This window comes from Gymnogyps californianus, chromosome 4 (assembly GCF_018139145.2).
Source record: "Gymnogyps californianus isolate 813 chromosome 4, ASM1813914v2, whole genome shotgun sequence".
Taxonomy (NCBI): Eukaryota; Metazoa; Chordata; class Aves; order Accipitriformes; family Cathartidae; genus Gymnogyps; species Gymnogyps californianus.
This window is the reverse complement of record NC_059474.1, coordinates 25855231-25881181: the sequence shown is the minus strand read 5'-3', so window position 1 is coordinate 25881181 and position 25951 is coordinate 25855231. Positions and strand designations below refer to the sequence as shown.

General features: G+C 42.8%; 1 protein-coding gene across 1 annotated transcript in view; it reads right to left on the bottom strand.

Annotated features, from left to right (window-relative positions):
* Nucleotides 1–23997, bottom strand: part of KLF3 (KLF transcription factor 3) — a 29728-nt gene extending 5731 nt beyond the window's left edge. The window contains exons 1-5 of the mRNA XM_050895894.1: nucleotides 23897–23997; nucleotides 19692–19730; nucleotides 12841–12937; nucleotides 4762–5257; nucleotides 4159–4309 (exon numbers count right to left, since the gene is read on the bottom strand). Coding sequence (XP_050751851.1) covers nucleotides 4159–4309; nucleotides 4762–5257; nucleotides 12841–12897 — 704 coding nt within the window. The 5' untranslated portion in view covers nucleotides 12898–12937; nucleotides 19692–19730; nucleotides 23897–23997. The remainder of the gene's footprint in view (nucleotides 1–4158; nucleotides 4310–4761; nucleotides 5258–12840; nucleotides 12938–19691; nucleotides 19731–23896) is intronic.
* Between the last annotated feature and the right edge of the window lie 1954 nt (nucleotides 23998–25951).

The window sequence follows — 25951 nt, the reverse complement described above, 5'->3', positions numbered from 1 at the left end:
ATGTAACTAATACACTTGTAATTGGAAACAGCTATTCCATATTATTAAAGAAATTGTATCTTTAGGGTTTCAAAGCAGAACTCAATCTTTTTTGTTCCAGCCACTCCTTTAGAGAGTAATTAAGAATTTCCTGTTTGGTGCTGGCAGAAGGGTGCGGCCTCCCTATACCACTGACGTCAATTCCTAAAAGTAGAGTTTAGCCTGTGTGGCACACCCACAGGATGTCTGAAGTTGTCCCTCCACCTTCATAAACATCAGTTTTTGCTTTTGAAGCCCACAGGTACAGTGCAGGTAAGACATGTACTAACTACATATGGACTTCTGTAACAAACAAAAACATAAACATTCACGCATGTGAAAACACATCGAGCTTCTTAAAAGGTGTCATTGACTGTGGGTATTTAGGTTTGAACAACAGCCCTACTGTAGAATAGGCGACAACCTTGATTCTCTCTTCCATGTCAATATTAGAAAAGGAAATAAGTATGTTTGTCAAAAAGGTAAGTGGCATTACAAATCTTGCAACCTCACAAAGTTGCATTTTTCAACCTGGTAGCAGATCTCTATTAGTGCTTTTAATATATTTTTTAGCTTTTAACTGAAACTTAGTATATAATGTGCAGATATTAGCATTCCTTTTTGCAAAACCAGCTCCTCCATGTGACAGAAATAAGCTTTCTAGAACTCCTGTCTTTTCTCAGTTACTGTATTTCACATTTCTTTTCTGATTGAATTATGTTTTGTAACACTAGCTTATATTAGTTACTTAAACCAAGTTCCTTTAGGGCCCAGTTTTCAGAAACACTGAATTACCTACTTCTCTCAGCAAAATAAAGAGCATGTGCTAAAGACACAAAATCTTGTGCATGGTTTAACAAGAAAAAAATTTTCTATTACTCTCCACAGCAGCAGGATGGGAATTACCGATGTGGGAAAAGTTTAATTCTGTTATTAATTCTTTTATTAGAGTTACAAGCTGGAAATTGGGAGCCAAATTCTCTTTCTTGGGTGTTTCTATAACTGTTGAGTGATGTAGTCTTCAAGTACACATTAAATCTAGCTAAAAATATTGTAATGGTGGGAAACCCCAGATGGTGATGTTAGACACAGATGTACATACTCTTAAATAAGAAAAGCAGGCTTTTAGGTTCCAAAGAAATGCTTCTCTAAAGCAACGCTCAGTTTTAATGCTGTTGCATATTAGTCTTTTTGGAGAAGCTCTGGCTTAGGACAACAAGCAAACTTGGTTTAAATCCCTGTGTGGAGGCTAGTCCTGGACATGGCAACATCTGGAAAAAGGGAGAAAAAGGATATTGGCTATACACTGTTTGTGATGGTTTTCAATCTAACAGCGTGTAAAAAAAGCGCTGAGAATTTGTCTCTGTCTCATTGTCCCTTTAGAGGAAAGGAGGCTGGCAAGGCTACAGAATGTTATCAATAATCAGAGAGGGTGTGGCAGTTTTAAAAAATGGTTAAGGCGGTGTCAAAAATCAGAGGTAAATATTAAGTAAGTGCCAATAATAAAAGCACAGCCCTATTCTTTCATTCCCTCTTACACAACCAGATACAAATTCATGTTACGTCTAACCATTTAAGCGTCATTCTTTAATAAATAAGAGTATCGTCCAAAAATCATGTTACAATTTCAACAGCTGCTTCTTCTTTACCAACAGATCACACTATGTTGACAGCATGAGTTAGACTTTGACGCTTGCACTTGCAAGAAAATACAACATTAATGAGGCTTCTTATGTTTGGTCAGAGATTATTAACTCAGGTTTGATTTTAGAAATAACTTCATAGTTAGGTCAATTATCAGACATACTAGAAAGTCCAGCAATCCCTACAGAAATACCACCAACATTATATATATAACATGCAGGCCAAAAACTAACACTAAAGCAAAATCAGTCACTTAAAAGTGAGACTGAAGGTTTCCTATGCCCCTTTAATGTAGCTTATGTGTCTGAATAGTGCACTTTGGGCAGTTGAAACCTATGAAAAATGATAAAAAAATCATTGCCTAACTATAGCTCATAATGGAGAGAGAGGCTGATGAAGCTGTGAGACAACAGGAAATTTTATAAAGGTCTAGGTCTCTCATCTTGTAACTTGTGTGATTTGTCTATGTATCTTTTGAAATGATAAAAAGATATAAACTACCATTTATAAACTTCTTGTTGCGGATAAAGCAGAATGTGAACTTGAAAGGGCTGGCTTTAGGAATGAGCAAGAACCGCAGCTCTACAGGACAGCCAGGAAGCAATTTTAGCCATTACAATGTGAGGACAGGGTCTCCATAAACATAATGCTCTGCATGGGCAAGCAGCGGAGATGCTTTGGAAACACGGACTATTCAAATGTTTTTTGTAACAACGCTACCTACATGTTATACCAAATTTTATATTCTTTGCTCAGCGGATGGGTTTCCTGTGGCAACTGGACTCATTGGGAAATAATTAATGCAAATCACTAATGCAGGTGACAAGTCTACATAAGTTTCAGCCCTGGAGGAAGGGTGTGGTATCAGCCAGGAACAGCACTTACTGGTTTGCTCTTGTTGAAGAGGCCTAACAAAGAACAAAGTAAACTGAACCATTTGATAGTCCTGACCTAGCAGAAGTTAGTTCCAAGTACATGCAGACCAGACTCCCTTGTGTGGCAGGTCCATTATGGAAGATAAGTAACCACCTAGTAAACACAGATGTTTACTATTTTATTATAAGTTTATTATAATAAAACATATAAGGTTATTTTTAAATAAACAGCATATAGTTTATAAAAGCTAGCTGGCAACTAGTTAATTGCAAAGAGCCTGCAGTCTAGAAGCTGCATCTAAGCTGATTAGAGACTTGAAAACGAGGAGGGGTGCCCACAAGAAGGCGGCTGTGCAGAATGTAGTTAGCCCTGGAGCCGTGGTGTGCCTTCTAACCTGAGAACAGTCATGAGCAGGAGGAAGAGGCTGCCTTCTGAAGGAAATGCAGAAGACTGCCTGTCTCATGGTTTTTCTTCTCTCTTTCTGAATCACCCTGTACTCACACACTGGTTTTGGGAGTCTGGCTTGGAGCCCTTTTTCCCCCCTCTAGGAGGTGAGGTCTCGTACAACCGCTCTGAGGGCGACGGTGAGCGGGAAGAAAGGACAGAAATGGATTCTAAGGTCATGTATCGTGAGCCCAGCTCAGTTCCCAACTTCAGCTCCTGCCAGAGCCATGCCGGCAGCCTCCATGCCTGCCCAGAGCACTGCCTGCTGAAGGATGAGCCAGGCAGCCTCCAGGCCATTCCACGATTTTGGGAAGTTGACAGAATTTTCCCTAGGAAAACAGGAAATGGAAGGGTGCCCATGGCTCCTCAGGTACTTCCTGAGAAATTTTTAATATTTCCAATCAAAAAGTTTCTGCCCCAGACCTCACTTCTTTCTAGCCCTTGCTCTGCCTTCTGCAAACAGGACTGTTTTAAACCCCAATAGATCTGTGATCCAGTTCATGCAGTGGCCCCAGTAACAGTTGTACCAGCACAATGAGTTGGTACTGGGGTGGAAACAAGTGGCTGGGAGGAGAGCGAGCTTCAGGAACTACTTGAGCTGCCAAAAAAACCACCCACGGAACAATGGCCTCAGGTAAACACGGAATTTCACTGGATATATGCAGAACTTGTACGCCTGAGGGGGTTCTTTCCACCAAGTAGTCAGAATTTTTTAAAAGACAAAGAGGTCCTCCAAGAAAAGAAAGTCACAAGAATCTTTCTAAAGAAAGGTATTTTAGGTAACATAAATACAGAGATCAGTATGAAATGTCTTTACAGTATCTTTCCAGTTTGCTGTTGGTTTTACATAAACAGGTATCACTGGCTTATTGCGAGTTCTGCTTTCAGTAAATTGTAGGATTGGGACTAGCACTGCTTCAGAAATGCATTATATAAATGGCAGATCTATGTGGTTGTGATGTATAAATACATATCAACTCCTGTATTGCTAAAGAAGGAAAAAAAAGTTGAAATCACATTTCACAGTGGCAGTTGGGGGGAAGGATGTTTTTTCTGTATTTTATCACATGTTCTAAAGCACAGCAACACTCCCTCCCACTCCTCAAAATTGGTAACTGCTGCAACGAACTGCTTTTCATTCTTCTGCTGATCTTGGGACTACTGTTAGATACTTACTCTTGCAACATTACTTGCTGGGGAGACAATGACGTCATCATTGGAGGTGACATTTGTTCAGGATAGAAGTCAGTCTTCGATGGTTCACTTCCTGGCTCTACTTTGATTGTTTTCTTCAGTGTAGGCTTCTCATAAGACTCAATGACAGGCACTGTATGGGGAGGGTAGGAGAGGGAAGGCAACACAACAAAAATATGGAGAGTTATGGAAATAAAAAATATACATAAAAATCTATAGTTAAAATAAATCCCCCAGTTCTATATTTAGTGCAACAATTTATGCTAAAATACCAGATCTTCCAGTTTTAGTCTATCTCCTGATGAACTATGATTTAAAACAATTCTATTCATTTTCATCAGTCCAACATTTTTATTAGTCCAAATCTCAGTAGATAAACAGCTTTATGCATGTATAAATCAGAACAGAATACGACCTTGGTAAATTTGGTAAAATTTTTACACAGTAAATTCTATGCCTGCGTATTTTAGAAGAACAGGAATTATGTTCTATTTCCTAAAATGTGAAAAACACAGAAAAAAAGTGCTTGGACAGACAATAATTTTCCCAGGATGAGACAGCATAAAAAAGTCTGACAACACCAACCTTGCATGCTACTTGGAGTTTCCATCTCATCTGCAAGAACTGTGGACACCATGATGGGCTGCTGAAGATGGGGAGCATACATAAAAGGAACTGGCTGGACCACAACAGGCTGTATAACTGGGAGTATTCCAGGGCTTCTCAGTCCATGGCGTGAAAGAGCAGCAGCCATTACAGGTGGGATTGTTATTGGCATGGAAATAGGCTGTACTCCTGGGGGTGACGGTGTGAATTTACTGAGAGGTGAGCTGGGTGAGGACAGAGTCAATCCAGGTGAAGTTCTTCTATGCACAGTCTGAAATTTTAGGGGGGAAGGAGAACTTCCAGTTGAAGGTGGTGAGCTCCGTTTGTTCACCGTAAGGTCTACTGGCTCCATCTGGATTCCATTTGATAGTCCTTCGGGGTTTGAGTAGAATTTGTTGTGCAACATACTTGGTGTAGAATAAATGACGCTGTATTTGTTTGGCTTCATTTGGTCCATGTAATTGGACGGGTATGACTGTCAGAAGGAGTGGAAAAGAAATAAAGAAAATCAAATATTAAATCAACACACACACAATTACTGCTGAAAAAGAAAGGCGGCTAATAAAACTGAGGCAAGATGAAAACGTTTCACGAAAGCACTTTAATGTACTTTCTAAATAAAAGTGGATTAAATAAAGCCTAAGATTTCACACAAAGAAAGTTATTCACGTACTGATTCACTAACTGTTTCAGAAGCAATGTAAAACAGATGATGAAAACAAATCCTCAAGGCTTATTCAACTCTTTTTCTCACTTAAAATCTGCTTTTTGTATGCCAAGCTGCACATTACTTTACTGACCTGGGAGATACGTGGTGCAATGCCCAGCATAAAACTATATACTGAGGATCATAAAGTCAAGCAGGAGGGGAGTTAAATTAATTGGACTTAGAATTGCAAGTAATGGGTCCCAATCAACTGCTTAAGCAATTGGAAAACAATCATCACTAAAGCAAGAAATTATGTATCTGAACCCTATAAGCAATAAAAAATACACAGCTGAAATATATAAGCAATGGGTGAGAAACTCAAGAATGCAAAAGGTAAATTCTAACCTTTTTTTTTTTTTGAGAAATAAAGCGGCTAACTAGCCAGTCTGATTTTGGAAAACTAGTACAAGGATAAACATTTGGCATATTGGAAGAATATTCCTGTTAGTGGTAGCTAGCAGTTCTTGTTACAAGATCATATAAACCCCAAAGCTAATCTTGACCTACGTGACTATCTCCACATTTTAGTGGAAATAATTTTTGTAAACCAAGAAGTATTAACATTCATTGCAGAGTATAGTATTATTAAACAACTATCCAGATCAATTTTGCATTTACAATGTGTTGAAAACTGAGGTTGTTTACTAACAGATAACTTATAATGGAAACTGATGTGATGTTCTAACATAGCAGATAAACATAGAAAACGCAATCCACACAGTTTTTTAGCCCTTAGATGTTGCAAATTTCTTGAAATAAAATGTTATCTTTGGATTCTAGGTAAGTAAAGCTTCACATTAAGGCTAAGCAGTTTCACACTAATATTAAAAAACTGCTGAATTCTTTGGCACCAAAAAGACTTTGATGAGTGGGATTAAAAAAAATGTTCGAAATGGTAGAAAGTGAAACAGATTAGAAGTATAAAACTATTGTATTTTTATACAATCATTTCCATGACATTTCAATTATTTTTTTCCTGGAGTGAAAACTTCTAGCAATATATCTTCCTGGTTTCTTACCTCTGTCTTCACTGTGAGGGACAGTTAGTTGATTTTAAATGTCAACGTTAACTAAAAGTATTTTTGCAAAATGACTGTGCTGGTTTCAGCTGGGATAGAGTTAATTTTCTTCACAGTAGCTAGTATGGGGCTATGTTTTGGATTTGTGCTGGAAACAGTGTTGATAATACAGGGATGCTTTCCTTATTGCTGAGCAGTGCTTACACAGAGTCAAGGCCTTTTCTGCTTCTCACCCCACCCCACCAGCGAGGAGGCTGGGGGTGCACAAGAAGTTGGGAGGGGACACAGCCGGACAGCTGACCCCAACTGACCAAAGGGATATTCCATACCATAGGACGTCATGCTCAGCATATAAAGCTGGGGGAAGAAGAAGGAAGGGTGGATGTTCGGAGTGATGGTGTTTGTCTTCCCAAGTAACCGTTACACATGATGGAGCCCTGCTATCCTGGAGATGGCTGAACACCTGCCTGCCGATGGGAAGTGGTGAATGAATTCCTTGTTTTGCTTTGCTTGCGTGCGCGGCTTTTGCTTTGCCTATTAAACTGTCTTTATCTCAACCCACAAGTTTTCTCACTTTTACCCTTCCGATTCTCTCCCCCATCCCAACGCAGGGGGGAGTGAGCGAGCAGCTGTGTGGTGCTTAGTTGCCGGCTGGGGTTAAACCACGACAATGACACCAATGTATTTTTCTTCTTTTCAGTTACTGTTTGAAACAGTGAGTTTAGAAAATATTAAATTTACCTGCTGCATTCATAGCACTGTGATAAAACAACAAAGCTGAGTGACTTATTCCATAAAATACTCGAATAAAGCAGCATACACAATGGTGATTAATCTTCAAACAGTAAATATTACATTAAAACCTCTGAAACTTTATTTATTCTCTTTATGACTATTCTTAGAAATTCAATCTATAAAAACATTCATCTTTGATGGTAATTGGTTCCTCAGAATTCTATTAAAATGCCAGTATTGCAAGCAGTGCTGGCTAAAACAAGCTCTATAGATTTGCCACCACTGCTGAGCCAAGCAATGAAATTACTAGCATTCTAAGTGAAGGCCACTGAATATTGATAGAATTTAATATTTAACAGCATTTAGTATCTACTAAATCTGATCAAGTTACGGGCATAGGCAAATATTCAAAATTTAAACACGTAAGAGATATTAAGTACTTCTGTTAAAACTGCTGTTATTGGTTTACACTACAAAGTCTACGCAGCTTCAACAAACTGTGTATGTTCCACCACTAAGCATCAGTGCATTTACAGTGCTGCACGTTTGTCAGGGATGATCACAAGGTCACTACCCATGAACATTTCTTCCATTGCAAGAATACTAGAAAGGAAAAAGACTATGCAATTTAAATCTTAGGGCATGTTTTCGGTCAACGAGTCTATTAAAGCACGAAGCATCTCCAAGCTGTAACCTTTCTATATAAACAGTCATCCTCTTTCAACTCTTTAAGTAACACCAGGTCTGTGTGTTGAAAAAATACCAAACTATTAAAATGTTGTGCAGAGAACTGTGAACTAGAAAAGTTAAGTAAAATATATTTAGACAAGCAAGAAACACTTTCCAAGAATTAGGAAGAAAATAATGATGTTTTTAAGAAGTGATTATTTTAGGGACTTGGTATTTTACCCCATATATGCCTTGCATTATTTTGCATAGAAAGTTTTCATTGTTGTAGTTAAGCTGGCACAGATTTAACATCAGCTATTTTTTCTGGCAGGTTGGGGAAGCTGAATCATTTTTCTAAAATTTTCTTCCTTCTGTGATTTTAATTGCTATGTTTCTATCTGAAATGCAGATAAAGTTGTGATAGAAAAATGCGGTGCAACAAATTATCTGTGTTGGGAAGAAAAAGGGTTAAAAAGTTGAGAAGGATGCTAGAACAATGAAAAGCAGAATATCTGCTGTTGATCAGACACTCTGTTTGGTGGAAAACAGTTTTGCTTCACTAACAAACCCTGTTGAAACCCTGTTCGTTTGGAGTAAGTCGCACTCAGATCTGTCTCCTGGTTCTGAAGTTAAGCTTCCCGTATCTTTTAGCATAGCAAAGTTTCAGTTTTCAGCTCCCTGGGACACAGCAATCGCCATTAGGTTGATACAAACCACTGCTTTCAAATTTGTAAGTCACTTTCTTTTCTTTGCCAGGGAAGTGGACAGTACCCCTTGGGGAATATGGGATGGGACAGTAAGGAAGACTTCACAGTCTCTCTCTCTCTCTCTAAATAGGGAGCGTTAACAATAGCAAACAAAAAAAAGCCCAACTACCTCTGTTTGGTTTTCTAAATGCCACCAACTGCAGGAAGCAGGAGTGTACTTCATAGCCTGCAAGAGCAGTCTTTTCTCACCTGTCCTAGAACTTACACGAAGTATTCTGATGAAACAATGGAAAATTAGATATCATTGTTCTGTTTGCCTAAAATATTTAAGCTGATACATTTTCCTAGGATTTCTACGGTGGGAATTAACAGTGTATGCAGAAGTTTGGTCTGTCGTGGATTGAAAAAAACCCAACAAATTCCCACTTTCCTGTAAATTCTGCTTTCCTAAACATCCCTGTGCAGAATGGTATGTCACTACAGCAGATCACTATAAAGACGCAGGATTGTATTTCAACATATATTCCTTTGCAGTCTCCTTCTAGCTCTTTTTTATGTTTGGTATCATCACCTTCCCTCTTTGGGCCTTACAAAGCAATTCATTTACCTTTCCTTGCTCTTTGTCCGTAATAAAACCCAGAGCACTGAAGCTACAAAGAACTGGAAAATTAATCAAAGGAACTTCTAATATTTTTAAGTCATATTCATGTGGCTCATACAATTAAATCAATAAATCCAAAAGGAGAATCACCATGCTTTTCCTCTTGACAATCTACCAAGAATAAAGACTGGCCAAATATGTCACAAGCACACCTATTACCACCCAGAAGACTGCTGCTTCCACAAGGGGACATTATCAAGCACTGATGTAATATAATTTGCTAAATTCTGTTACACTGCCACAGTGAAATGTCTTCTTTGTTGTACAGGCAAACAGATTTTGAAGCAATTCACCAAGTCTTTTATAAACTACATAACCCTATGAAACTAACTTTAGAATTTAGCCAGCCTCTTGGAAAAACAGAAACAAGTGAAGAACCTACTTACTTACTTACGCTATTTGTCAAATCATCATGTAAGAGGATGAATAGGTACTGTTTGGACTAAATCCTAATACATGAAAAAGCATTCTCACCACATGAGATTTGTATTCCAGTACACTACTTAAGACCTCAACCCCTCATGTAGCACACAGCTATCTTTAAAAACAGGTGAAACAAGTAGTTTTGGGACTGACGGAAGGGCAGAGAAAAACTGTTTATTTGAATTCAAAGAAAGATGGTAACACATAAAAAAGCAACTTCTTTCACTAAACAGTAATTGGTATTTGTCCAAATGTTTAAGAAGTCCTCGCAGCATATATTTAGGTAGGACTCAGATGACTTTGTCACTAGTTCATTAAGAATTATCATAAAGTGTGTTCAATAATTCAATTCAGTAAAGAGCATGAGCTGTTGGCAGAGTGATGAAATACTGTGGGTGCGAGCTTCAGTCACCTGAGAAGTATAGTTAATCCTTTCAGCCACAAACCCTGAAATACAGTGGTGTCAAAATCATAATTTGTTTCCTTCTCTCACCCCAACTAATGGGATTTTTTAAAGACAGACTTTATACCTACGGACAGCGTATGTTCAGGTAAAATAACAAATAATTCCTAAGGGGTTTCATTTAGTTTGGCTTCTAATGATACTACCAGAATGAAAGACACAATACAAACAAATCCTGTTTTTAGATTTCTGAGTTATGTAAGCCTGCAGTGAACTGAATGTTATGCTTAGCACCTCCAAAGCATCACACTAACAGTTTCTCTTTCCTTCCACCTCCTCAAAAGAAGATCAAGAAAACTAACACACTCAGTCACTGCTATCCTTTCCTATGTTCTCTCCATACCACGATTCCTCCCTTTAGACGTGTCCCCAGAGCAGTTTCTGCTGGGGAGTCGTGGCAGCAGGGCTCCAAGGAAGCCACAAGACCAAGAAGTGCTGGGGAAGCCAGGACCTTGAGGGCCTGGGGCTAAACAGCCTGTGTGTGTACAGAAGCCGAAACAACACACACTCCTTAGCCTGAGGGAAACCAGAGTAATCTCCATGAGAGGATCCTCACTCAAAAAATGTCCTTTCCTCTGGACTTTCTGCTTTTCCTTTCCTGCTTTTTTTTTTTTTTTTTTTTTTTTTTTTTTTTTTGCATCACTCAATAACAAAAAGAAAAGCATACAGATTTGGTAAAATGCTCTGAGTAGTCTCTAATGGCTGGTCAGAGTGATGACACCGAGTTGTAAGAACACCCAAGATGACTCCAGAGGTCCAACGCACGGAAGGTACCACACCTCTGCAAGGAGCATGTGGTACAGAATAAGCAACATTTGGAACTACAGTCTTGAAATGCACTTGGCTCAGAAATGCTCCCTTGTTCTTCCCATTGCATTTTTTCCTTCATCTGCCGGTCTGGGGAAGACTGCTCACTCCTTTCCTGGTCAGCCTGTTGCAGGACTGACCCTGTCCGTCTTGCACAAGCACACAGCTGTCTAGGGCAGGATCTCGTGCATCTTCCCAAATCACTGCAGAACCTTCTTTGAGAGATGAAGGCAGATGTATACAAAAGACAGCCCACAGTGTCTCCATAGTGATTTTCTGTTATTCGTGTAATGACACTTTTATTGTAAAAGTGGCCCATTTTCTGCCTTTGAGGGACACTATTAGATATCCTTAGATAATTGTAGATAATGACCACTAATCTTAATAAGGTTATGGAGTAATTGTGATTGAAGTGACCGACAGACTAGCCAATACTAAGGTTCTTTCTTGACCCAAATACTGGAATTTGTCATACTTACAGTCTCACAGATAGATCAGTTATTTTTCTATCATTGCTTTCCAGTAAATAAACCCCGTGAAAGTCAAACTGTAATTTTAAAATGCATATAAACTTAACTCTCAAGAAGTGTTATTAACAGCACTGAAGAAATCAGACTGCTTACAGATGCATTTAAATTGATGACAATCATTCTACATTTTAAATAAGACAGGAAGCAAACTTTTCACTGAAAGATGCCAGTCAGAGCATGAGTTTAATGCACTCTAATTTATGCACACTGACTTCACCCTTTTAATTGATCAGCCTTTCTAGGGGTGTGGTTTCATGTTACACTTAATCTGATCTCATTGCAGGCTACTGCTGAAAGGGGAGGTCCCATTCCCCTGTCCTCCCCCCTCCCCTTGCTCTAGCATTGAGCAGCTGCACAGAATGAGTCAGATCAGCTTCCTGATCTGACAAAAAAATAAGGGTATTTTTGGTGGGTTAGCAATTCTGACCATTTGATGAGCTGATCCAAAGGATCCAAATCATTCTGTGGCCATACAATTGCTTCATGTCATACAAAGGAGACACAAAGCTGGAAAGGAGGGAGAAAAACCTGAACCTTCCCTTTCAGCAGCAGCCTGCAGTTGAATAGGTGAAGTATACATGAAACTGCTTCCTAAGGCTGTATTTCCCTGGCAGCTTAAATCATCACAATTCCCTGTGTCCCCATCCCAGCTACATGTTCCTGCTGCTCTTGCTTATCAGACTCTTCTCTGAGATGACCCTATACACCAAGTTGACGGAAAATTAACCCAATTGAAAACAAAAGTCTCCCCTTCTCCTTTTTTCCCCATTTCTCCTCCACTGCCCTGGTTCTCATCTGTTCACATGGTAAGGTAATGCATCCGGCTTACCCAGCAAAAAGCCATTGCTTTTTTTGTCAGGATTAATTTTCTGCTGTTTACAGCGGTTAGCCCGAGGCACATGTTGTCAAGACCAAGAGAGAAACAGAAAAGGGGACAGTGAGAAGCTGTTCATTTGCTTCAAAGGCGTAACATTGAAACCACAGGCTCTTGCCACTTCACTGTGAAGTCTGGCAACTTAATTTCAACCCATCTCCATCAGCAGCATGAGCTACAGAGATCATATTTGCACTGCAGTGGCTGAGGAGTACTTGGATGTTCTCTGCTCTGGGGATGGGGGCACCAGCAGAGGTAATGGGGCAGGTCATTTAAGGGCAGTAAATTCATAAACTACAGAAAAAGTTTTCCTAGAATGTGAATTTGATTGCCCTAAGAGCAAAATATAGCTTCACAGCCTTTCCTAAGCTAGTCCAAAGCTCAGAGAAACCTTGGTATGAAGTCAAAGGTGGAAAAACTAGAGAGTCATCACAAAGGCTAATATATTTTAAAAGTCTTACCACTGAAACAGGCTCCATGGCTTCTTGCTTGATAGGGACTGGGTCAAACATTAGCATCTTTTTTATTCACCTGTTCTGATGCCTGTGATGTCCTGGCCTGCGGGGGAAAGACAAGCTGTTAGAAAGCCGCAGGAAATCCCCTCATGAACTTTCTGAATTGTAGAAAACCTACTATTTCGTCAGATTAATGTGAATATTTATCCATCTCTGACATACCTTCTTAAATATTTGACTGGGCTTCATTTAAATATTTCAGTTAATGTAAGTTTATCCTTTCCCAATTGCTATTGAAACAAAGGGACATCTGCTCACTTTAATGAAAGTTAATTTGAATTTTTATTGGGCATGTCAGCATACCAAGATCACAGAATTGTCACTTTCATTAGCTGTCAGTGTTTAAACACATCACATTTAGACTAGGCATTTCTCATCAGCATTACAACTTCACAATAATCTTGTTCATACAAGTGATCTGATTCTGGAGAGGATATCTCTTTTCTAAGAGTCCTGATAGAAAAGTTGAAACTTTCATGTACAGTGACACTGAAATCAATGCAAAAGAAAGATTAAAATCCAGGACTAATTTGGAGAGGTGCATTCAACATGCTGTAATGACTTAACATGAAAAAACACACCAGCTATTTCCCTGAGATAATAGATTTACTGACCATTCAACAACAATTTGTGCTAACTGTGCAAAAGAAAAGCACTTCAAAAAATCTGGTGGTATTCCATGCAGCTTCAGTTGTTTTTTCTACAGAGTGTTCAACCTCACTTGTCCAATTCTAGCTTATCTCAACCTGCCTGAAATAACAGCATTTAGCATAAAGCGTGTCATAACTTAACTATCATACTACACATTTGCCATGGTCAACTTGGAAATACGCTGTGAAAGAAAGGAGGAGGTACCTCTTCTGGGCAAAGCCATAAGGGTACAGAGTGAAAACCAAGAGAAGCAAAGGGAAGTTTTCTCAATGACATTTAGATGTTGGCAAGCTTTTTATAAATCACTTGAGGTTATACATTATATGACTGATGTTAAAGGAGCAAGTTCTGACCATACACTGTACAGTTCACAGCCCTGCCTGGAAGCAGTATGACCTCTATTAAGATGTGAGGACAAAAAAAATTTACACCAATTCAATTTTGACCAGTAGATGGCACTGGAAAGAAACGAATACAGCCAGACTACATCATCCAGACAATTTCACCCTGCGGAAGTGGGCTAAAGGCTCAACAACAGATTTGTAGTTGTGGCTGGAAAATTCTCTCACAGAAATTTAAATGAAAATTTTAAGATGCACCTGCTCAAATTAAAACAATTCTAATAAGCCTACACTAATGAACAATCTTGCAATTAACTATCACATGTGTTTACAGATAAAAATTTAAGAGCTTCCAGAGAAAGATGGCATGAGTTGTTAGAAGTCTATCATTAATTATTCAGGTATATGAATAAAGTTTAAAGACTTATGGAAATATATTGCAATAGTGTACATTTTGAATACTGGAAACAAACAAGTATCAAAAGTAAATTAAAGTATCTTCAGAATTCTTCTTACTAAAGTCAAAGGCCTGACAAAACCAAACCGCAAAAAAAAAGTGAAACAAATAGAGCAGCTCAATGTAATTTCCAGTTGAAACTTAACATGTAGTTTTATTTTAGAAGCAGCTGTGTAAGATGGCACTATTTGCTAAAAGTTGTGATAATTTTGTAAATACTTTGTTTGTGAGCAGGTTATTAATTACACTATTTTTCTTTGAATGGTTATCTTTTTCAGGTTTTTAACATTTCACATAGCTAGAACTAACGTTTCAGAAGACTGTCTTCCCAGAAATACATCCACGCATTAAATATATATATGTGTATCTATGCATCACTCACGTTCCCACACACATACATGCATTGTGAAAACAGAAAAGCAGCTATACTTTTAGACACAAAAAATGTTTACAGTAAAATGTAGCCTCTCAGACCTCATAGATAAGAATTTGGAACTACTTGCTTTCAGGTTTCCAGAAACTTTCAATTTTTAGTTTATATGTGCATAGATAAAGTGACACACCAATTTGTACTTTAGCGAAGGAAAGGAAGAAAAGAGGAGAAAAGAAAGGAGAGAGGAGAGAAGGGAGAGGGGAGACAGACGAAATGGAAAAGAAAAGAGAGAGAAGGAAAGAAATAGTTTGTTCTAAGTAAGCGTCACGCTCCCAGGCTATTCTTTTTGTCATTTTCGTTGTTTTAAAACTGGATTTTCTTCACTTTAAGAGTTACTCCTTTTCACCGTTTACTCCAAGAAAGTGCATGAGAAACACTCGATACACATTTCACATGTCATGCTACACATTTGAGTGTTTCCAGAGAGGGCTCTAAATTACTGTGTAGGAATTAGACTGACATAGACAACAGAAAGTGTACTGCACTGAATAAAAGTGAAAAGGATTTCTCAATCTTTCTCAGGTGCAGTCATCTAAGAACAGCAGAGGAAAACGTTACTTTTATTACTGCATCATAGTACAGAAATTGAGCACTTCTTTCTCACATGTTACTCTTAAGCGGTAGGTTTCTTCTCCCCCTTTGATAGTGATTGGCAATCAGCTTTCAAGAAAGGAAAATTAATCACTATATAACGCTTGGTCCTGTCGGTCCAGATCACAGGGTCAAATTCTTATTTGGTGGAAACTGATAGAGCTGCTACAGAGTCAATATAAACCAGCTTTGGGTCTGGCATTTAAAATCTAGCTCAGAAGGACACTCTCCTAAGGCTGCAAACAATTCTCTTTGTATTTAAAAGTAATGCTCCAAATTGATTGCTTGGACCACGTTCACAAGCAAATACGTGCATGCACTCACACACAAATAAAGCATGCTACTTCTACTAAGAAGTCAGTAGTTGTCCTAGTCTATTTGTAAAATCATGCCTACTGACTCAAAAACTCCCGATCTCTCTCTCCTCAACATTTGAGAAGGGGGCAATAGGGAAGGTAAACAGTCTTATCTGTTTCTATTACAGAGGAATGAAAAAACAGTTGGGTTCTACTTTACACACTGATTTCATAATGTACTTGTTTGAAAGCCCACAAATTGTTTAGTAAATACAACTAATTTCTGGAAAATCAAAATACCGTCTCTCATTCCTGAGGTACCCTGGAAAAAACAGTGAGGAGACAACAATATATTCATATTAAGTGTATTAAAAAATAAGGGCCTTTGTCTTTCACGTTATTAGAGAAACTATTTTGCATTAAAGGGTTTTTTTCATGTGGGTTAAAAGAATTTAAAATGCATGTAATCTGAAACTAAATAATTAACTACAATCCGGTAGGCAAACATTCCACCCTCTTTTTTTTGCTCTCCCTCTCTTTTTCTGCTAACAAGCCACCCAGTTTTACTTTCTTGCCTCCTCCCATTCACTCCACCCTGTGGATCTCTGCCAAGTCAGTCCAACTTGTCCAAACAGGACACGGCTTTTGATAACATTTTGCTCACACCCTGTACTTCAGAAAGACAAATGAAGCAATTGGTTTTTGTATGCAAATAAGGACAGGTGCAAGGTAAAGTCCAGGCAAAGTCCCTCAGTATTTTCCTATCTGAAGTCCAGTGAAGACATCAAGCTAGCAAAAACACAAATTCTACCCTTATGATTCAATATGCAGCAAAGTATCCCTTCCAGAAGGGAAGTTCATCACTGGTAGAGCTCACCGCCTTGTCAGGATTGAAGGCTTCTTGCTATTAACTTCCTGACAGGTATGGTTTACTGTTTCAGAGACATAATTAAGAGTAAATGAAAGCTTAATGTGTATTCTGACAATAAGGACTTGTACAGATTATTTATCCTGGATGAAACGAGCAAAGTGGTTAAAGAATGCACCCAGACTACACATCTGCACTGCAGAGCAGCTGGAGAAGAGCAACCGCATTGCAGCTACTCCCAGCAGCTCTGTACATCTACCTTCAAGGTCCACCAACTCTGCAGACCTGTTATGAAAGGAAAGGGTGGGGTGGAGGGCCAGTTTTGACTGTGCACATCCAACAACTACAAAGCCTCCCTCTAACATAGAGCCTTTGCTCTCATTAAATACCTGGAAGAGCAGTCAGTGACCTGATTCTTGTTGCAGACAGGGGGGTGGTGACCATAAATTCTGCCTCTCTTCACCCTGCATGAAAGCATGCACGGGGTTTGCTTTCTCAATCTTTGTGCTTGAGGGAAGCAAGGAATGCTGCCCCGTGGTACAGTGAGGCTTTGTCTAGAAGCTTCAAGGTATGATTGTTATTGTTGGTATAATTACAGAATAACGTAATGATATCTGCTAAATTAGCACTGCATGAGTGCCCTCTGCAAAGACACTGCAGCTCTTGCAGCACTGTTGGTATCTAGCAGCCAATGTAAGCCATGTGGCCAAAGCTCTTCAGTCCAAGCCCTTTGGGACTTAGGCTGTTGCTCTGAAACTATTACTTCTTCTGTGAGCCTCAAGTCAAACTTCCCCTGATACTAAGGAGAAGTGATAACACCAGAAGACACTCCACTGATGAAATCCAAAGGGTGGGGAGGTTTTCTGAACCTGGGTGAGAAGTCTTCTTCAGTGGAACCTTGAAAGAGAGTTTGACAGGGAAAAACGAGTTTCTCAGAGCAGGATTCCCTGGAAAAGGTACAAAAAGTGTTTTCCAGGGCTAGTAACAAGATGCGTTTGCACTTACTGTACCAGTTGCTCATCAAGACCTGAGTCAGCAAAAAAGTGTTTCTAAAGTTCCATTAACTTTAATGGGAAGTAAGCAAGCGCTTAACTGCACTGGGCCCCAAAATAGCAGCAGGCAAAGAAACTCTCCAGCTCAGCACAGCAGTCAGACTCAGTCAAAGCAAGCAAGAGCAGGGGAAGGAGCAAAGGCCCAGACATCGTGTTGGGGGAAGGGACCGGAGCAGCCAGCCCATGAAGAACAGAGCAGGGGGAGAATCATGAAGAACTAGCACACCAAGAAAACATTTCACTGATCAGCAGCCTTCTGTGTTTGTTTATTCACTGGATTTCCACTGGGAAACAGTAATAACTATTGAAAAGTTAGGATATTGTGTAAAAAGGAACTGGTACCTGGGCAAAAATTTTCTGCTTAAAGTTTTACCTGATAGGCACGAAGAAAAAGAGTATTTCTAGAGGATTCTGTTATTTAGTATTTCAGACTATTTTTGCTTTTTATTGACGTGAAAATCTTTTACCTTCCTCCTTTCAGAACTGCAAGCAGGCTGAAAAATCTGGTTTTTTGCACAACTTACGCATCCTAACTTTGCTGATGTCACTTTGTTTGACCTAGAACTGCTTTGATATAATCATTTATCAGCTGTGTAGCAGACTAATCAGTATTTCCATTAAATTTACGATAATACTGTTGCAGGCTCTTTGAAGCCACATGCCTGGAAATGGCTTTCTTGTATGTAAAAATTTTGGGCAAAAAAGTTCTTGCAGTGCTCATTAAGAAAATGTCTTCTCTAGCAAGGAAAAATGGAGCCCATGTAAACCGTGTTCAACCTTCAGTTCTACATTTACTGAACCTAAGGAAGAGAGAAAAGCTCTTGAGGGACCTCCATTAGACAATATTCTCCCTTATCAGGGCAGACTGCTGTCTGGTTTCCTGTCTCAAGCTACTTCTTAGAAGGAGAAACAGTCTAGTAAGGATAAAAGATCAGACTTTTGAAAACAAGTGAAGTATGTGGAATGGTATGATAATCTTTCCCTTCCAAACTGAACTTTGTTTTTCTGTTGCGTTTTTCTTAAGAGGTTAATTTTGAAGATAATTTAAAAGGAGAAATATAAATCCTATCTTTTTATTACAAGGGAAGAATGACAGAAAATACTGTTCTCTTACATAAAGGGTTCTGCTAGTTGATGAAACATATGAAACAGAGATTCAACATTTTTGATAGTATGGGGAAGAAGAAAAAATCTAATCCTAAAGGAAGTGAAAATTTATGAATTATAGCCTAAATGATTAATTTGAACGAGGATTTGAATACAGGGCAAATGTCGATGAACTTCTATGTACCTACGGAAGTGGAAAAAAAAAAACAGGGAGAAGAGCTGGATAGTGTAGTGGGTACAAATCAGACAGTGATCAAAGCAGCTTAGACTTTGAAAGTGGGAAGTGTCATGCCTTCATGGATCAAGTTAGTTTGTTGGTAACACACACTGACTGCATGATAGGCATACCACGCGTTTGGGTTTTTTTCCATTCTGACTTAGTTTACTATTAAAAACCTGTTAGAGCTTTATCTTTCCATTTGGCTGATCTAACACTTACACTTCCTTCCCCTGGGAGATATCAACTACGGCTACAAAACCCTCAAAGGAAGCCTCGGCATCAAGTGAATGCTTAACAGGGAAGGGTTAAATCTCTCCTAGAACCAGCTCTGCCAAACTTCATATTCTGGATTGGAAGCAACTAGGCTCAGAATGAAAACACAAAGCTTCAATGCTGACAGCATAAAAGAACTCTAAAAGACCTCCTGTAAGCCATGTTAATTAATATTAAAAAGTTGGTTTACAAAACTATTATAATTTTAATCTCAGTCCCTGATTTTGTAGAACTTCTGGCTACAAAAAGGTGTGAACCACAAAATTTACTGCATTTATTATACACCAGTTTCCAATATTAAATGCAGTTAAACGCAACACTTTTCCTCTGTCATGGGAAAAAAGATTAAGTATGTTTGAAATCCTGTGCAAATTAACAGTACCAGAATTAAGACAGTTAATTGGGTTCTAATGGATAAACTCATCCATGGTATTCTAAAATTAACAGAAAAACAACTAAGTAAACACAACTGAGAGTAACAAATTAAAATAATCAGTAAACAACTTACCAAAACTGTGTGGCCAAACACTTCTTGTTATCTGGATTTCTGAACAGACAAAAAAAAAGTTGATGTAAGGATGTGCACATAATTCAGTAAAAATTATTTTTCACATACAATTAAGCCCTGACAGACAAAGTTTAAAGCATGTATTTTGGATACTTCTTAAAAGACACCTGCAATGATCACAAACAGCTAACTTTTAGCATCCAAAAGAACAACAGCAGGAACTAAAAGATTACTTAAAAAATGAGCGAAATAAAAAAAGGGGTAAAATGAAAGGGTGGAAGTATTTCTGTATGTACAGAAACCATGTATATTCTGGCCCATAAGTGACAGAGAAGAATAAACACTCCATCTTGCATTTTCATCCAGGGCCTGATTCAAAGCCCATTGAAGTTAATGCAAGTCTTTCTCTTGATTTCAATGAGCTTTGGCTTGGGTCCTTTAGCTCTTCTTCTGTCAGATCCAAAGCAACAGAAAGATTTATGTTTTCTGAATTTTCTCTCAATGTTTCTCTATGTCTGCCTGCAACACGGTGGGGGCACAAGACAAATACAAAAATGGGAGTAAAAAATTTATTTTTATGCCTTCAAAAATGCAAAATGTGGGACAGCCATACCTATTTATTCCAAAGAAAAGTTAGCCAGCAGTGCCTCATTTTCTGTATTACATCTGGAAGACAGTGAATCTTCTAGCTTGTATAAGGAGAAAATACCTATTCCTTTTGAGATCTGGAAACACAAAGTGCTTACAAGGAGCCATTCAGGTTGGGTAAGGGCAGAAGCCAAAACCCTCTTACAAGTATGAGCCTACAGATGTGGATTCTCTTCTCACTTACGCTCTTTTTACACCAGTGTAACTCCGTGACTTTAATGGAGCTATTCCAGACCGGCTGATGAGCAAGGGAGAGCAGAAAACTGGCTCACAAGTTTCTGGAGACTCAAGTACAAGTTTTCAGTGAAGAGAGCAAAGCTCTCCAGTTTACCCCCATAACTATACTGGAGTCGAGGGCGTGCGTTAAAGGTTAACTTGGAAACCTCATTATGACATTAACACAGGCATCTTAAGCAATCGTGAGTGTGTAGAGACATGATAACTCATTGGGTGGGGATTGGGAGTTGAGGGGCAGTGACAAGGGGCCTGGACGAGGCTACCGATCTGCCAGAAAACAGCCTGAAACAGGAAAGAGCACCACATATGCCACTTGGAATGTGTGACGCAAACCCCAGCCTTGAAACAAAGAACAGGAAACAGCTCTGCTGGCTGCACTGGGGAGAAAGCACAGAGAAACATTTAGGCGGCCCTCCCTGACCCTATATTCATGAGCAGCTGGAGTCTTTTAAAACAACAACAGTGGGTGGAGGTGTTTGTTCATTGGGTGTGAATAAAAACACTGTCCTTATGCAGGGGACCTGCCCTATTTACAAACAGGCTCCCTTAACATACTGGAGCAGGAGATTTTTAGACACCACAGGTCATGACGATTAGCTGAAACCTTCCCTAGGACCAGCTGGTTTATTACTGTATTTACACAATGCCAGTAGCTAAACAGAGCTACAGCTTCATGACATCAAACAGGCAGTGCCCAGCCTGATAGTAAGCACCTTCTTCATAGACAGAGCTAGGGGGATCACACCATTGCAGGAGTGATTTGTAAAGCTAGGGGTTGCTCCCGGACAGTGCCTCACTTTTGTTCAGTACTGGTCAATAGCTGAGGACCAACATCACTCAGTGCACCCAAGAATATTTTTCTAAGCCGTCACACACTTAGCCTTCTACATCCCTGTTTCATACGCACTCAGACTTCATCTCAGGACCTCATTTTCCACGGATATGATACTTTTATTTTTGAAGCAAATATACAGCTGCATAAATGAAATAAGCTGACAACATGAGGCAGAGGAAAGGCACATCTTGTCTAGATGTCATGCAATAGAACAACTTCAACATTTGTTTTCCTTCAAAGCTGTGGTTTCAAATACGCTCTCTTACATACTTTGCATCGGTTATTTATATACCATGGGTGGGACATCTAATACTATCCAATGTGAGAATGTGTTACAGCAAATTATGCGGATGAGTACCACTGTAACACTAATAATTGCTGTGGGGTTTCATGGCTGGAGTTTAACAATGCCCATGAGGTGACAACTGGCTAGTACAGCATCTACACAGCAACATGTGGGTGTAGATTTTATGCCGATAGTATCAGTTCCTTCCTTTCTTCATACTGAATATCTGGAAATATAAGTAATTTGGTGGTTGTATAACTCCCTCTCTCTTATCTCTGAGCCTTCGACTAATCTCACTCACATTTACACATTATTTATCTGAAGACTCTTGCTTTTGGCTAAACAGGTGTTGCCTAGGTCAAATCCTCACAGTACCTAAGGGCTCCCTCACAGCTCTGCTACTTAGAGGAAGTTTTGCTCGGTTTCTCAGAGAGAGGAGAGACCATTTAGTATATCTCCCCCCCCCCCTTACCCCCAGTCTCCCTTGTGGTCTATAACATAGCTATAACAGGGTGTGCAGGGGAGGGGGAAATAAAGTATTTGCCTGCTTGGGAAAAAATAAAAAAGCCTACTCGAGTCAGCTTCAGGTTTTTTGTATTTTGATACTAGACGAAATATTCTTAAAAATACAAGAGGAAAGTTAGTTTGAAATAAATCTCTTCTAGATCAGGCAGGATTATCAAATCCAGATGTAATTCCTCTTACACAAGAAGCAGTTCCGCATGTGATTATCAAGACAGTGTATCTTAAAATTATTCTATTGAAAAGTCACTAGTGAGCAGCCCTGTAAGCCTTTGTTTTCAATACAGGTAATGAACATTTATGGATGTTAGTTTAAATAAAGTCAAGTCTTCAGAGCTCTCCTATCAGCTACCCAAATTCAGCTTTTCCCAACAATAAAACCTTCAGAGTTCAGCTCCACAAATACTGACACTTCCTGAATTTTCAAAGGCGAGGAAACAAATAAAACACAGCAGACAGTGCAGGTACAGTACACGAATCACCAGGGGAGTACACAAAGCAGTTTTAATATATTTTTTTCATATAACTCTTGAATGACCACTTGAGCTATTCTGAAACAGGTCTTTCTCCCAACCTCCGGTTAGGTGCTGAGATCTCCCAGCACGGGCTCCTGTCACTGAACGTTCCTTTTCCAGGGCTCCTCTAGCTGCACCAGGCACTCACCTGACAAAGGTCCAAAGCAAATAACTCCTATTCCCATTTCGGCTTTAAAAAACAAGAAAACCAAACGGTATCCAGAGAAAGGAAGCTAATTACGGTCGTTATTTCTAACTCCACACTTAACTGCCGCGCTGTCCTAGGCGCTACGTGTTTTAACTTCGCCTACATCACGGCTAAGTGGTGCTAAGGTTAGAGTGACAATACGAGGGATAAATTTTTGAGAGCCGGTCTCATCCTTGACTTCGCCGGGAGTTAAACTGGGGACACGGCGCCGCCGATCAGCTTCGCGCCACTGGTGGGACACCGCCAAGAGGCGAGCTCCTGCCCCAGCATTTCCCCCACCGCCCTCAGAACCGAGGGAACCCGCTATACTTTTCACCTCAGTTTCGTCCGGCGCGATATCCCGTGCGGGATCCGGTGACACTTCAGTCTCTAACCGAAGACGAGCCTGTCACACCCCGGCAGGAGGCCGGGGGCTGCGGCCCCGCTCGGCGGGAGGGCGGCCCTGAAGGGCGGGCGGCCCGGAGGCCCTCCCGCCAGGGGCAGGCGGGCGGGAGGCCCCAGGCCCCCCCGCCAGGGAGCGCGGCTGGCGCGGGAGGGCGCCGCGGGGGAGGCGGCCCCGGCCCGAGCGGCGCCGCCAGCCACACAGGTGCGCTGCCGGCCACGGCGGGCGCGACGGGCAGCGGCAGCCCCCCCTCCCTCCCGCAGCCCCACCGCGCCGGCGGCCACGCAGGAAGTTTCACAGGCGCCGCGGAGGGAGCCCTGCCGTGAGCCCCCGCGCCCACCGAGACGAGTCCTGCTCCCCCCTCCCCGCGGCTGCGGCCCGACGGAGACCCTGTCCCCGCTGCCTCCCGGCCCGGCTGCGGCGCCCGCTCCCCCGCTTGCCGGCGGCGTCCCACCCCCTGCCGCCTCGGGCTCCGCGCCGCTCGCAGCGCCTGGAAACTTTCCTCCTCCGGCACCTCCATCCCGCAGCCGGCACAGCCCGGCCCGGCGCCCCCCCCCCGCCTTCACACTTACGCTCGGCGGGCGGTGCGGAGGGCGCCGGGCCTCCGTCGGCTCCCGCAGTGCCGGGGGTCGCGCTAGGTGGCGGGGGCTGGGGGCGCTCCGGCGGCACCGAGGCGCGAGGCCGGCGTGTCCCGCGTCCCCGCAGCTGAGGCGCCTCCGCGGTGGCTCCGGGTCTGTGTGCGAGGCGGAGCTGCCCGCCCGCCCGCCGCCCTGCCTCCCGCCCTGCGCCCGCCCGCTCGCCTTCCCCCCCGGGCTCCTGGCACCGGGCCGCGCTGTCACATGACGCCGGCGCCGCTCGCCCTGCCAGGCTCCCCGGGCCGGCGGGGTGAGTGGCGGTGGGAGGGTCACGGCGGGGAGCGCGGCCGGGCGGGCCGGGCGGTTCCCCGCCCGCGGGGTGGAGGCTCCGCCGAGGGGCCGGGGCGAGTCACCGCGCACAAACAGCCGGGCACGCACTGACTCCGCGCGCCCGCCCTGCCTCCCGGGGGCAGACAGACTCGCACAGACACTAATTATCCCCAGCAGCCCGGGGAAGGGAGGGGAGCGGGGCCGCCGCCGCCCCGCTGACAAACCTGCCCGTCCAGCTCCTCCTCCCCGCCCGTGTGTCAGGCAGAGGCGTGCGCCTGGCACCCGGCCCCGCAGCGCCGCGCACCGCTTCCCCTCCCTCCTCTCCCTCCCTCCGCGCCCACCCCGGCCGACCTGCGGCGGCGGCAGCAAAACAACAGCAACACCCAGCGCCCGGGGGGAAGGAAGGGAGGTGCTCGCTCTGGGGCGCTGCCGCCGAGCTGGCTTCGTCGGCGGGGGCTGGGGAAGGGAGCGGGCCGGCGCGGAGCCGGGCGGCGGTTCCCCCGGCCCTGCCGCCGCGGGGCTGCCCGCGCCGCGCCCCGTCGCGCCGGGGAGGTGGCGGGGCCGGGCCGCGGCCGGGCGAGGCGAGGCGGGCCAAGGCGAGGCCGGGCGGCCGGAGCGCGGCGGGCGTGGGGCAGAGGTGTCGGCCCGCCTCCGCCCCGGCTTGGCGGCTCGCCCGCCCCGGCCGCCGGGACTGCCGGCTGCCTGAGGCCCCTGCCGGGGTGTTTGTTTTATGGCTGCGATCAGCCCGTCGTGCCCGGGTGCGCTCCCGCTTCCCGCCGGGGAGAGGCTCCGCGCCGGAGGGAAAGGGGCAGGCGGGGAGAGGCGCTCCCAGCTCCCCTCGGCTCGGCCTCCCCGAGGCGGAGGCGGCGGCCCGGGGCAGGTGTGTGTCCCCCCGTCCTCCCCCTCTCCGGGCTCCTCTCGCAGCTGGAGGGGCAGGAGCGAGGGAGCGGCGGCGGCTGCCGCCCTGCCCGGGGGGTGGCTGGGCTGAGGAGGCCCGGCCCGGCCCGGCCCCGCGGCGGCGTGCGGCTCCCCGCGCTGCCCAGGCGCAGGGGCACCGGGACACGCCGTGACGGCGGGGAGGCTGAATTTGTCCCAAGACTGCGCTTGCTGCTTGAGACAGAGTTTTCAGCGGGGTGCGCTGCACGTACCGCTTGTGAAACGGCAGCCGCTTATCTCCATACCCACGGATAGACCGAGGGACGTCACGCAGAGCAATGCTTTTTAAAAAAGACATATCCTGGCCTACTGTCTCAACTGCATTGGTTAGGGAAAGGTGCTGCCACTAATTCACGCTGTTGTGCTTACAGTCGTTATGGTGTGCCATATAAAATCATGTCCTCTCCTTATTGATATACGGTACCTAAAAATGATGCCAAGGAAGAGGCAAATACTGTGCTTGGCAAGGCATTGTCCTGCAGTGCAAACTGCATGGACAGATGAAAAGCCAGCGATGCTTCTTGTGGATGGAGAGGTCACCCTGTGGGACTCCAATTACGTGCTTCGTCTCATGGGTAAAGTCAGTGGTAGGTGCTGAGCATCTCCAGCTCCGCAGGATCAGTCTGTGTATTTAACTGCCTGAATAGGACCCTAATGTAACATACATGTTTTTTGCATGTTTGGGTTGAAATTTCTGTTCTCTTTGATTATTATTAATGCCGTCAATAATGCTGTAAAAGCAAAACAAAGAGGGAAGGGGAAAGGATCGGGGAAGTGTTTTCAAAC